Source organism: Corylus avellana, chromosome ca11 (genome assembly GCF_901000735.1).
Source record: "Corylus avellana chromosome ca11, CavTom2PMs-1.0".
NCBI classification, from domain to species: Eukaryota; Viridiplantae; Streptophyta; class Magnoliopsida; order Fagales; family Betulaceae; genus Corylus; species Corylus avellana.
In genome coordinates, this window is record NC_081551.1 from 19,605,145 (window position 1) to 19,619,383 (window position 14,239).

General features: G+C 34.6%; 2 protein-coding genes across 3 annotated transcripts; both read right to left on the reverse strand.

Annotated features, from left to right (window-relative positions):
* Positions 1-4,344, reverse strand: LOC132166116 (probable RNA methyltransferase At5g51130). 2 transcript variants are annotated; one of them, XM_059576882.1, is made up of 8 exons: positions 4,088-4,344; positions 3,492-3,609; positions 2,895-2,942; positions 2,002-2,275; positions 1,316-1,403; positions 1,100-1,165; positions 531-599; positions 1-343 (listed from the first exon to the last, which is right to left on the reverse strand). In XM_059576882.1, exons 1-8 carry the CDS (start codon positions 4,217-4,219, stop codon positions 254-256), a joined length of 885 nt encoding a protein of 294 aa, XP_059432865.1. In that variant the 5' UTR covers positions 4,220-4,344; the 3' UTR covers positions 1-253. The 2 variants fall into 2 exon arrangements, with proteins under 2 accessions (XP_059432865.1, XP_059432864.1); XM_059576881.1 differs by having other exon boundaries at positions 1,100-1,168.
* Positions 4,345-5,436: 1,092 nt separating this feature from the next.
* On the reverse strand, positions 5,437-9,728 carry LOC132166302 (probable lactoylglutathione lyase, chloroplastic). Its single transcript, XM_059577099.1, has 9 exons — positions 9,505-9,728; positions 8,588-8,792; positions 8,346-8,470; positions 8,087-8,151; positions 7,679-7,891; positions 7,503-7,550; positions 7,000-7,107; positions 6,659-6,799; positions 5,437-5,776 (listed from the first exon to the last, which is right to left on the reverse strand). Exons 1-9 carry the CDS (start codon positions 9,632-9,634, stop codon positions 5,735-5,737), a joined length of 1,077 nt encoding a protein of 358 aa, XP_059433082.1. The 5' UTR covers positions 9,635-9,728; the 3' UTR covers positions 5,437-5,734.
* Between the last annotated feature and the right edge of the window lie 4,511 nt (positions 9,729-14,239).

Consider the following 14,239-nt stretch of genomic DNA (forward strand, 5'->3'; position numbering starts at 1 on the left):
TTGATTTTGAATACATTCTATTACTATGCCTAATATTGATTTCAAATAACTTCCACAAGTAAAAATTATCATTTTTTTTAATACAATTATCATTGCTAATCCTATCCCATACCAAGCCACATCATGAGCATTGAGCATGCATCATCCAAGTTTTCTAAAATGTAACTCTCAAAAGTCAAAACTTTACAAACTATTCTACCTCTCCATAAAGATAGAGAAATGATTACTCAAAAATGCTGTTTTAGTAGATGATTCATTTGTGGAACACCAAAATTTGTCTGTTGAATCCAGCTTTGCTTCCTGATAAGCTGGAAGTTATGTCTTCTACCTTTCTAAACCCAATCTGCAATTATGTTAAATATCAGATTATCTTACTTATCAAAAAGCAGGTGGGGGTGTGGAAATAATTTAAAAGTCAGATATCTAAGGATGTTAGCAAACAAAAGATGAAATAAGGGCCCTATTCCATTTGTTTAACTGTGTTCAAACTTCAGCACAAATGCTAGAACAGAAACATATATATAACATACCTTGTCTAGAAGTATTTCCCGAAAACATTCTGGATGGAAAATAATATTCTTATAATTAATTGCTGTTGTCTGCAAAATGAGTAGAAAACAATGCCTTAGACCCTCGGCAGATCTAATTAAGCAATAAAATTTTGAGGGATAATATAATATTATATAGGAAGCTGAATGGTTAAACTTATTCGCCAATTTGTAAGGTTTTCAATTCAGATCACTTAAGACCCAAGGAGAAGCAAGAGCCCTCTCCCTGTACTAAGGATAAGAAGGCTTAGGTTCTGCTCATTATCAGAACTACTGCTGAAGATTCCAGAACTACGATCACTTCCAGTGATGAACAACATCCCAGAAACATGAAGAGCTAAGTAGCAAAGGACTTTATGAGAGACGCAAGGAATCTCACGATATACAGCCTTTTCCCACACCTATCATAAACATTATGTATAATTGCTGCAAGCAACAGAAGTGTTTGCAGCATCCTTTATGGTTAAATTTTTTAATAACCAACAGGTACTTAGTTCTATATATATAGAATAGCTATCATGTAGACTTGCAATTTGCTAAAAAATTATTACCTCAGACACCTGACGATTGTTTTGATATGACTTCCAAGGTTGAGGTTCCAACACAAGAATGCCACCCTGCTTAAGAAAAGAATAACTTGTTCAGAGAGACCATTCCATATAACAAGGTGGCAGTACCAAAAAACCACAACCATCCTCAACCACAATCCCATCTATAATTCAAAGAAAATAACACGTGCAAAATAAGAGAATATAAATAACAATTACCGGAAGAAGCAATCCCCAAATCTTTGAAAATAATGTAATTAATCCGTCATCACCCCAATTAAGATGAACCCATTTTGTCACACTCAAACTGCAATGCAGGAGACAAATCCATCACCAAACAAGCAGTACATTAAGGTTAAGCAAAATATGAACTATAAACGTGCACCTAAAATAGCATTTAGAAGGTGCACCAGAAGACACTCTTTCTTTTTACCCTAACTAAAACATTGAACTTTTGGTAAAAATAATTATTACCATTTTGTGTTTAGAGCTTTGTAGAGAGAGGCAAATAGAGAGAAAATGTAAGAATAAAATCCTATTATCACAAGCTTTTTGTTGGAGCTGCATTGATTTTTGAAGCTAATTTTTTTCTTAGGTAAATTACATTTTGTCTCCTCAAACTATCACCCCATTCTCAATGTCCCCACCAAACTTCAAAATGTGGCAATCGACCTCCCAATTTCAAGCTCCCATTGCAATGCATTTGATAGGCATAAAATGATGCAAAAAGTGTTTTCTAAGAGGGAAAAGTGTAATTTACCCTTTTTTCTATCTTTTCTTTTTTTTTCCCCTATAATGAAAGTTTTAAGTAAAAAGTTTGGGTAACATCGGAGCTTTTGTAAAAAAATTATTGCCACTGAAAGTAAGATTCTCTCATAGACATAATATAACCCAAAAAAACTTACCAAAGGATAGTATCATATTGCTTCTCTCGTGGATGCCGACTCTGAACAAAATTTTCCTCCCGGAAAGAGACAATGTCATACAGATCTCTTTTCATAGAAGGGGAACAATCCCTTGAAATTCCTTTTGTCTCTTCATTGGATGATGCAGTAACACTCTGCTCTGGACCATTTGCACTCTCTGTAACCTCCAATTTGGAAGACTTTGCATGTGTCTTCCGAGCACTTTCCAATTTCACAAATTTTTTGAGATGCCAATATGAGTCCTGTATTCGATCTGGCACATAAAGAATATTAGATTAAGTGCAATCCTTGATGTCTGTCAATTTCAACAGTGGAGAACTTCAAAAGTTGAGTACAAAGTTTGTCACATGCTCGTAAACCCATAATTTTAAATGACAAGAACAACCTATAGCAACCAACCTGAAATTAAAGAATGTTCGGATAGGAAATGGCCCAAGAATTTCAAAAATAAAATGTTGAAGCTACTTGATGCTTATTAGAGTCCAACACACACAAACAGATTGCATCATAATCTAAGAGAGTTGTCAATTTTGGAAAACAAGCATATGACAGCTCATCTTTATCTATTAAAGGCTGTAAGGTCAAAAGCAGCTCAAATAACCAGAATATGGACACATGACATGCATATGAACAGTACCAAGGTCTTTCAATGTGACACATGCAAATATATAAACAATTATCAGCGTCAAGTCTGCTGTAGTTTGTTGACACCTTTAGGGCATAATGCTAAAAAGTATTACTCAAGGAATGTAGAACAATTTTTCAATTTTTACGAACAGGCTGAAAATATGAAGCAACAAAATCATAGAGCAAAGGGCATTATTTCAACTTCAAAACTTTTCAGCAAATGATTAATATGAATAGAATCTTACTAGAATCAATGTCAATTCCAAGAATGCTCCGGCATTGAAACTTTTTAGCTGTACAAAAGACATGATAATTAAATATCACTCTGTATAAATAAAAATACAAAACAAAAAGAGAAGAACGCATAACTTGAGATAAACATGACAGTTTGAAGATTTTACAAGTCAGAGGTTCCTTCTTAGTATGTTTAGTATGTAAAGAACTTTCCTAGGGTGATCCCCTCTGATCCCTATTCTTTTTATTTCCGCATCATTAACACTGAAGCGCCAAACTCCCTTTTTTTTTTGAAGTAATGTTGTATATATCAAAAAAAAGCGCAAAGCGCTTCTAAGTACACAAGAAATTTGTATACATAGGTAACCCAATACATAGGTAACCCAAAACAAAACCCGTAAACACAGCCCAAGAAGACCAACCCAAAAGACCCATCAAGAAGCCGCCAAACTCCTTTTTTTTTTTTATAAGCATACTACCTCCTGGAACCTTCCTTCGAAGCCCGTTAAAAAAATTAGAAAATAGTTATGACAACCAACAAAGGCTTAACAGTTGCAAAAGACGCATGCAATAATAATAAAGAGAGATTTTAACTGAGAACTTATTACCAATTTGGATGGTAATTATCCCACTATTGCAGCCAATATCAAGACAATCCTTGTCTTCAAACCATTCCTTCTTCAAGACCTTTAAACGAGGATCTTCCTCTTCCAAGTCCCGACCTATCTGGAACATCAAATAAAACAACAAAGTTTAACATCTTTTTTAAATGTGATTTATAAAACCACTCCTAAAAGCATAAGCTGAGCTAATACCCAAATTCCCAAAACCTTAAATATAGTAATCCTCCCAAGTGTTTCAAACTGTGCCACCACATATCATGAACAAAATACGCCTAAACCAAGTCATAAGCTCAAAATCTACATAAAAAAATAAATTAAAAAAAAAAAAAGACCGCATTTCATAGCCACATGGTAACACCCACTGGTCACCATTATAATTCAAACTCATGCCCACAAGAACTCCAAACTTGCAATGAAAACGTGAAACTGGGTACTCCAAAACTGAATACAAACACTAATCCCACGTTTGGTTGGCGAGAAAATTGAACGAAGCAAATAAAAATAAATTAAAAAACGAACCCCATGTTACAAAAAAAATGCTCGCTAGAGAAAAAAAGAAAAGAGCATGAATAAGAAATTACACGGTAGCCGTAGTAGTTTCTGTAATTGCCGAATGGGAAAACCTCTTTGCGTTTTTTCTTCCTCTGCTGCTTCACTCCTTCCTCTGCTGCTGCTGCTATCTCTTCGCCCTTCCCTTTCTCCTCCATTTTCATTTGCTCTTTTTCATCTTTGAGAAGCCTTGGTACCTCAATAAGAAGGGTCTAATGCTTTTTTCGCAGGGGACGGTGCTGTAGTGTGTAGGGTTTAAGCTTAGGATTACAATTTACAGGATTTTTTTTTTTTTAATTGAATAAGGGAAAATATTTTTTTAATTATCATGTCTTCTGTACACGGTACGTCGTTCTTCTATTCAGGTTGGTTAACGGCGTTTGCACCAAGCCCTAAATGCAGGAACTATTAGGCTATGTTTGGAAAATGGCTGAACCGGACCGAATCCAAAAATCAAAAAAATTATTCTCAAAATTAACTCAAACATTTATTTTTTATATCACATCAATCATTTTTTATTACTATTCAAATAAAAAAAATCACTAAAAAACAAATTTTTTCACTTTTTTATATAAAACATTCTTACATTTTTTCTCTCATATCAATCAAATCTGATACAGTACCGTTTCACTCCCTTTTTTTCATTTCATTGTCAAACGGGGGTCATTTTTTTAGAAAAAAAAACCACTAAACTTTTTTGTTTTTTTTTTTTTAAGTTTTTTTTTTTTTTTAGTTTTGAATGTTGTTTAACATTCTTTTGATAGTTTAGAAGTGACATTCACACAATTGGTAGTTGGGGGAACATTAACCTACCTAAACTATCTCGTTACACGCTTAATATTTAGGTTCATAGCAATTTAGTATCAAAGCCAGTAATGGCTTCATCACCTTCCAATTTTGAATAAAGGCTTTTGAGCGTTTGGAAGCAAAGTTGAATTATGCGATACATGGGACGCAAAAGAGCATTGACAACTTTTTGGTAGTTTGAGAGCGAGAAGACATTGTTCCAATTGAAATTTTGAACGAACATTATCAATTAAGTGATAGTTAAAACAAGTGCTTAGACTTTCTCCTTTTACATTTGAAATATCACTATTTTTATAACTAATCAGCCTTTAAGGCTCAAAGGATAAGATGCCTTCCGCTTTCAAACACAAAACACAAGAAAAAAATTAAAACAAAAAACAGTAAAAATAGCACCACCCTTATGAAAAACATGGAACCATGTCATCCCTTGGGGCCAGCATAGGTTGTGTATAGCTAATGAGGCCACATCGAGGAACCAAGTTCACAAGCTAAACAACAGAACCTAAGCGCTGAAAACTTCCACCAAATTTTTCCCATATGAAAAACAACACAGCTTGGAAACACCATTGCCAGAATACAGGTTTAAAAATCAATCTATTTGCTTACGATTAACTTGTTTGAAATCGGTAGCCAAATCAAACATAAGTATTTCACAAGGAAATTTTTTCATGTGACATCTATAGAGCAAAATAATTAAACAGAATTATAAGTCTCAAACTACAAAGCTGTAAAGCTAATAATCATAATGGAAATTATTATTATCTTATCTACAAAATGGGATTTCATACATTCTCTCACGCCTTCAGTCAATTCGTTTCGGTCCAAGTAACAGGTTTTGTTCTCACAAGCTTGGTATGATATTTTCCTAAAACTCACTCCAACTCCTTTAGAAAATCAACATTATCTACAAAAACCTGCAAAATGGACAAAGAAGCATCAACCTAAATGAATCATAAAAGTATGTATGATCATCAGATAAGAAACCAGACAAAACAAAGGACCAAATTAATCAAATAAGATTATACATTTCAAAAGTCTACTTTGCACTTTGGTGTGTCTTGTGTTTATGATCATTGTTTGCATCCTTGAATAACCTGGAGCAAGTTCCTTGCCTTTAACTTTTCTATTGGCCTGAAGGAATATTTTCTAGATAGCTCTAAATTAGTCTTTACTCTTCCCTTTTTTTCTTTTTATTCTATCACACGTATTCCAAAAGAAAAAAGTGTATGCTCACTTCTACACTAAGATAAGCCTTCAGGCTTCCCCAAAAATTATGTCTCATCCTAAAGGTTACAGGCGGAAATCCTTCAGCTTGTGGTTTAGCATTGAGTCTTAAAAAGCATATATAAAGAAGGGTTTAAAAGCACATCTAAAATGGGCGAATCCCAAGTAATGAGCCAAATACTGGCAAAAATTATCAAATTGCCAAGTTATCAGTGTCTCTGACCTAATCCAAAGCCTTCCATACATGCTATGCATCTAGGTAAGTTTGCCTAACTGCGTACTTAAAGGTACATAGTTATCAGCATCTCTGACCTAACTATGCATCTCAGCCCTAACCCATATTTACATATTTTGTTCTGAACAAATACGTACTGAACCATTCTTGACAGTTCTAGAAGAGGTGACAGTCACTGTGACCGCAGCAAAAAGCCATTCAAGTTATACATGCAAAATGCATTTGAAAACAAAAATTCACCGGACACAAGCATGAAACCATAAAATGCTATATATGCAAAATGCTGTTGAACACAAAAATTCCCCAGACACAAGCATGAAATCTTTACAAGCCATACCGCCTTCCAACCATCAGGATCCAAACATGCAGTAATCTTGGTGCTGATACCCGGTAATGGTCCAGGTTCCCGGGTAATCTTTCCTCCAGCAAGTTTAATAGCTTCTGCAGTTTTATAAACGTCATCTGTGCCTATTGCAATCTGTAACAATGTAAGAAGTCAATCTCCAAGGTCCGACAATTCAAACACGGCGTGATACTACTAGTATAATGTCTTGTTACAAGAAGTAATAACCAACACCCACCAGCAAAACAGTTTTTTTCAAAAAAAAAAAAAAATTGAGGGAAGGGAAAAAGCTTTCTTTCCCTTTTTTTTTTTTTGGGAGGGGGTATAGGTTGTACCTGAGCATAAGCATTTCCCTTTTCATATTCGGTGACCCCATAGTTGTATGTCAATTCCAGAACGACATTTTTGTCTTCAGGACCATAACCCATCATTGCTATTGTATACTATATAAAATAAAAAAGAAAAGAAAAGAAAAAAGAAAAACCCACAAAATTATGTCAGTAACGAACAAATGCACACTAAAAAAAAACTACCAAAAACTTTGCGACTCTGAATATAAACATTTGGAACGCAGGTATACGCAAATATATAAATGCCTTGTACTGTTGAATCTTATAACTTTGTTGGCACAACGACACAAAAAGTTTTGTTGTGTCTATGCTAAATAGGTCGACTAGAAAAGTAGAATTCCCCAAAAGGGCACCAGGTTGGAGGCAACAAAATATTCCCCTATCAATCTAGTCTAGCTCCTGATTTAACAATCTTATCTGTTAATAAAATAGATCAATACACAAAGATATATGTCAATCCAAGATCTAGCCAAAAGATTTCAAGATACCTTGTACTCTGGATTATCACGTTTGCGAAGAAGTTCCATGCCAAAGGCCTACATAATAAAAGGAGATATAGATTGACAACTGTATACGTGACTTAACAGAGAAATGCCAAAAGCAATGAGCATAACTTAGCAATTGAGACTGAAATTGCAGAATCTTGCACAGAAAAACATCTCACCTTCTCATAAAACTTTATGGAACGATCAAGGTCACCTACACGAAGCATTACTTGACACAAGGGCTCAGGAGTAGGTCCCCTCTCCAAAAGTTCAAACTTGTAGCCATCAAAGTCCTCAACAAATGCAATTACCGTAGTGCCACCTTTGACAGGACCAGGTTCTCGGGTTACTTTACCACCCTTAGCCTTTATGAGTTCCACAGTCTTTGCAACCTAATCAGAGACCACAAAGATAAAACCCCAGTACACGTCTAGAAAGAAACAACTATCTAGAGGACAGTATAGCATATGTAACCAAAGTATAGTAAGGAGCTCACAAACATCAGAGTGAGAAGAATATTGAAAGAAAATCTACCACATGATTAAAAGGAAGAAGATACAAAAAATCGTTCAAGAACCGGAACTTACATCTTCAACAGCAATACCAAAGTGGCCAAATCCAGTACCAATATCATACTTGTCAACTCCATAATCTGGGCACATCATTAAATCAAAAAGAATATCAACAAAACGCACCGATAGCACGGCAATGTATACAATTGACTTCAGGAAAGGACAAGGTACAGTGCTTATATTACTATTTTAGTATTTCATGAAAGCTGCATAAGAAGTTCCATTGTTTCTTAAGGAAAGTTCGACAAAACTAAGCACTAGTTAGATGGCCTACTGTAAGTGAGTTCAATAACAAAGTGAGAATCTTCGGGCCCATATCCAAGAAAGGCATTTGTGTATCTCTCCTCTGGTATGTCACGTTTTCGCAGCAGTTTCATCCCGAGGCATTCTGTATAGAATCTGCAATCACCAGACAATTTAACTTGATCTCAAGTTTCCTCTCGTCCTAGTTGTTTATTCTTATAGATGATATACAAGAAGAGTCAGAGCATTTCACATCATACTGAAAAGACATACTTTATGGTTCTGTCCAAGTCTCCAACGCGATAAACAACATGGAGCATTCTTCGCTTGTCTTTCTTGACCCACTCTAGGACATTTTCTTGGGTAGCTGCTGTGCTTGCTTGGGCTGCATTTCCAGCTGCGGCCACTGCCATGCTGTTACCCTCTCCTCTCAACAGCTTAGCAGCTTTCAGACCAAAAAACTGTGACTGTGGAACAGCTGGATAACAACTGAAAATCATCAATTTTGTCTAAATTTTTGAAATTGTTCAATACCATCAATATGTTGGTGTTTCCTATGCCATAGCAAGACATGAGGCCCATGGTTCTTTCACTATATGAGGAGTAAGCCACAAAAATGTACCAATGCTTCAGCCATCATAATGAAGCAAAATTGGGATGCAATAAATTCAATGACTACCATATTCCTCCACTTCAAAAAGAGGCAAAATCCACACACATATCATAAGCTTCTAATTCAAAACACAGATTAAAAGAATTTGAACAGCTCAAGCGCAATTTGCATAGCCACACTCCTCCCGGAATCTAACTTCACTATATACAAAACATAAATCAAAAGAAACGACACAGTTTGAATCATTCAATATCAGTCGGTGTGACAATGACGGCTTCACTTTTTCACATACATATTGGCAAATGGCAATGCATACGTACATACATACACACATACATACATATACATAGAACTATGTTTTCGTGCAAAAAAATTTCAGTTTATTTAATCCGGTATCACTCAAATTATATACAACTAAGAAATTAACAAGCATAGCATCTAAAATTCCGCACTGCGATAAACACACACTAGAAAACGGACCAAATTACAACATTGCAAGCAGTTCAAAGAAATGAAATATCAAAGCAAAGAATATATCTAGGGATCAGAAAACAAAACAAGCACATAGGGGTTATACCGCTACCGAGATGCACCATAGAGAGGCGGCGAGAGGGGCTGTGGGGAGGGAGAGCAAACCGCAGGAGAGGAAGTTTCAGCGACGAGAGAGATGGCCGAATCGTCGACGCCATAGGTATTATTCTCACCATCTCTGAACGGAAAATTCTCTCGCCGTGCAAGATTTTGCTCTGTGGCTCTGTGTCTGAGAGGAGTGTGAGGGTCTGTGAGGGCGAGAGATAAGCTTTTTTTTTTCTTTTTCTTTTTCTTTTTTTTTTTTTCTTTTGAATGGGGAAAGAATGAGAATAAAGAGAAAAGGCGGGGTTGCGTTATAATTTCCATAAGGTTCCTCGTTATTCTTTTTGTCTTTCTTGGGGTGCGACTGAATTAGCGGAGTGGCGTGTGGTGGGAGGTTTTTTTCTATTAGATTGCCGTACCGATGCACGTGCTTCACGAGAGCTTCGAATTTTTTTTTTTTTTAATTATATTTTAGCCCTCCAAAATATTATTCATTTTGAAATTACACATTTAAATTTTAAAATATTGAGTTTTTTCTTTTTTTTGAAGTGAAACTCGAATATTGCATTACTCATAACTGTGTTGTTCAGCCATTACAATCTCATGAATGCAAGAAGGGAACGTATCTGTCCACATATGTTCTAAATTTTGGTCCAACGCCAATTTTGCCAACCAATGGGCTACTTCATTGCCAGATCTTTTCACATATTGAACACTTCACGTTCATCAGCTCTCTAAGAGAATCTTAGCCTCATTCATAAGGTGACCAAATTGTACCCCACTACTTTGTTCACTACGGAGAACCTGCACCAACACAAGAGAGTTACCTTCTAAAATGATGTCTGTGAGCTACAGCTACCAAATAAGATCTGTTGCTTTCCAAGCTGCTACTGCCTCAGCAATTTGAAGATCCGTTATGTAAGGTTTTAGAAAGCATTTGGGTGTAATAACTTCTCCTTCATGGGTTCGGAAGACAATTGCTGCCCCCCATCCTCCGTCCTCCAACATCGATATATAGCAACATCCCAATTACACTTTATCATCCCTACAGGTGGCGCCTTCCAGACTACCTATGGTTTTGGTCCATACGTCTGCGTTGGTCGACTTATAGCTAGTTCCGCTTGTTCTGCTGCCTCCATCTGGTCCTTTGCTTGCTGAATCAGCTTCATCGGTGAGGAAAAGACACCTTCAAACACCATCCTATTCCTCCTCAGCCAGATTTGCCTGGTAACACACGCTACCAAGTTTATTTCATCCCCCTCCAGACGACCTAGCAGCTTCTCAAAAATGTTGAGAAAATCATCCTCTTCACTGGTTGTCTTCTGAATTTGTCTCATACAAGCTAACCAAACATCTTGTGCTGTTGGGTAGCTTCACAAAGCATGCCCTACTGACTCCACTTCAAGCTGGCATATCAGACATAAAGAGTCTGTCGTCACCTTTCATTTGAACAAATTCTCCTTAGTAGGTAATATGTTACTACAAGCCTGCCACGTAAACGTTTTAACCATTCTTGGACCTTTTATCTTCCATATGCACTTCCCAAACTTTCTGAATATTCGTGGTATTTGAGGTGCTTCTCCTTGTCTGTTGCCCTACCTCCTTAGCTAGGTGATATGCACTTCGGACTGTGAAGTACCCTTGCTTATTTGCTCCCCACACAGCTTGGTCTTGTTCCGTTCTCGGACATATTGTCATACCACAAATGAGACGAGACTCCTCCGGATTAAAAACCATCTCAACTAGCGGAATATTCCACCAATTGGTTGTCGAGTTAAATACTTAGAATGTTCTCCTTACAAAATTAAAAATATTAAAAATACACTTATATGGGTTTATATGCTTTATACAAGTCAAGTTAAATTTATACGAGTTTGATTTATTTAATAAAAGAATCAAATTCCAATCGAGTTTATATATGTCGAGCTCGACCTGTTTGCAAGTATCTCGATTCTTTTACATTCCTACTTCTCCGATTATAATCTTGTAAACCTTTAAGAGTTAAATTATTCATTTGCAATTCTAAATTGTTGTAATAATTCAAATTTTGTACTTATTAAAAAATTATTATTATGCAATTTGTTTATTCAATCTATTATTTTTAGATTATTTTTTCTGTTAATTTATTGTATCTCATTAAGTTATATGCTACATGATGAAATTTGATTTTTTTTTTTTCTTGTTTGTATAACAATAAAAGCATTAAATTTAGAATCTTTTGTAAGCTTAAGCTTTTTATAATATTTGATAGTTTAGCATGATATTTGAAAAATAATTTTAAATTTGAACCATATATTTCACTTAAATATTATACTTATTGAATTACTTTTCCACGAGAGTTAGTGTACAAAAAAATGTGAGTATACTTGTAAAGGAAAATATTAGAATACTTTACCTAAAAATATTAATTAAGATTTAAAGAATTCAACTGTAAAATTATGCCAAAAAAATTTAAAGAATCTGGTATCTATTTTTTTCATTTATGATTCGATAATTTGATATGGACAGAAATTTCCTCCAAACCAGTTTGGAGGAAATATCTTCCAACCCATTTAAAATAGTGTTAAGTGTCTATAAACATTTAAAACGCACATTAAATTTTTAATGTCATTAATTGCAGTTTACTAATTTAGACTAACGTTTTAAATGTTTATAGATATTTTGCCCTATTTTAAATGGGTTGAAGAATATTTCCTTCAAACTAGTTTGAAAGAAATTTCTCTCTATTTAATATTTCGTATTCATAATTTGGGCTGCTCTAAAAGGCACATCACTTTGCTATTAGTTGTGCTTGCTTGGGCTGCATTTCCAGCTGCCCATAACATTATTCTTTCTAGTTGCCCAACATTATATTTGTTTTCGGTTCTATTTTCTGTAAACAGAAGCCCAAATAAAATATTGATGTTGACGGCAACCAGCTAATCCAGCAATCTAAGAGCCTAAAACCGAGGGTTGTGGCTGAGATTGATGAAAGCAAGAATTTTTTTTTTTTTTTTTCTTAAGAAGTTAATTACAAATTGGCGTCGCAATCTAAATAAAAACGTTCCACGTCAATCACTCATTTAAGAAAATGAATGGAATGCTACAACTTTTATTACAAAATCATTCACAAATTGATACAGCAATTCATAATTATTGAAATAATTAAGAGTGTATGCAAGGCGTAACTAGAATTTTAGAAGAGAGGGATAAAACTGGAAGAATAAAATTTTTAGGGGTAAAAGTTAATGTTGGGGGATCCATTTCATAAAAATGCCTAAAATTTAAAAGAAATTTCAAAATTTTCTAATATTTTTTAAATTTTACTGAGGCCGGAACCCTCTCAAGGTTAGGGGTGGTTTTGCCCCAAGATGTATGATTGACAAGATAGCCATTATAATATTTTAGCAATTATGGACCCAACATGTAGTTTGTAAAGGACTTTATAGTAAATTTCGTAGTATCGCTAATACCACTCCCAAAAGTCAAACTATCCCTAAAAGTCAGATTGAATGAGGCCTAACCACTCCTATGAAAGAAAGTTGCCCTTCTCTTCTCATGAATCTTTAGAGCGTAATTATCATACGTGCCCATTATAACATTTTATAACATGACGCGGCACAACATAATTAAAAATGACATAAATTCAACTTTTAAGAAATTTAATCATATTATGCCATATCATATTGTAATTTTTTTTTTTTAAAAAAAAAATTATCTAAACATTAAATTATTGAAGATTCAAATCCCACAACCCTCTACCTAATTTACATGAGATGGAGACCAATCACCCCAAGCTCAGAAGCTGTGCGTTTTAGGTTGTCGACGTGGGATATAGGGTTAGTTTTGTCAGTTAAAGTCATCTACATGTCCCTACAAAAACTAATTATGTGTATTGGAAGGTCTCTCAATACCAACAAAAAAAACTCACGTGTAAAGTTTCAACATGGCGTAAAGTTTCAACATGGCGAGCTGAGACTGGCGGTGGCATAAAGTAAAGTTGGGAAATGTGATTGCAAGCTTGTCGTTTAACTACCATCAACGGCCCTAATTTAAGGTATATTTGAAATTGTGTTGAAAAAATAAGAATTTTTAAGTAAAAAAATGTTTTTACGTTAAAAGCTTTATTTTTATATTTTTATTTTTATTAAAAGTGCATTTTTATCATTTTTAAAATAAAAAAAGTCAAATAAATTTTTTTAAATTTTCTTACCAAACATACCGGCTTTTGTTTAGCACAATTTTTTATGTGTTAGAAGTAGTTTTTAAGTTTTCTAATGCAGTCGACTTAATGTATAAGTTATCTTGAATCGTATTAATGTTTCAATGAAACTAAATTAGATTATGGTCAACCAATTCAAAAGAGCGTATGCGATTCTCATTGCCTAAGTCTTTTTTATTATTAGTTTACAACGAACAAATGTTACTATGATCATGACAAAGTAAAATAGCTATTCTGATTACTCTCTATGTATTTTTAGGTTAAAAAAAAAAAAAAACCCTATTGCTCCATCGTCATCTTTGTCTCTTTGCATTGACGATATCTAGAGAAAATAATAGGTATATTTTTTAAGAATTTGATTAGTCATTTTACATTTATATATATTATTTGTTTGATTTATATGTAAAAGGAAAATAGAAAAATCTTAACACTGGGCATGATGTATCGTTGAATAGATTCTTGTTTGTGCCCTGCTTGGGCTTTTGTTTTTTCTTGTCTTGCTTTGCCCTTCAATGAAGGGCATGCTACTTTTCCTTCA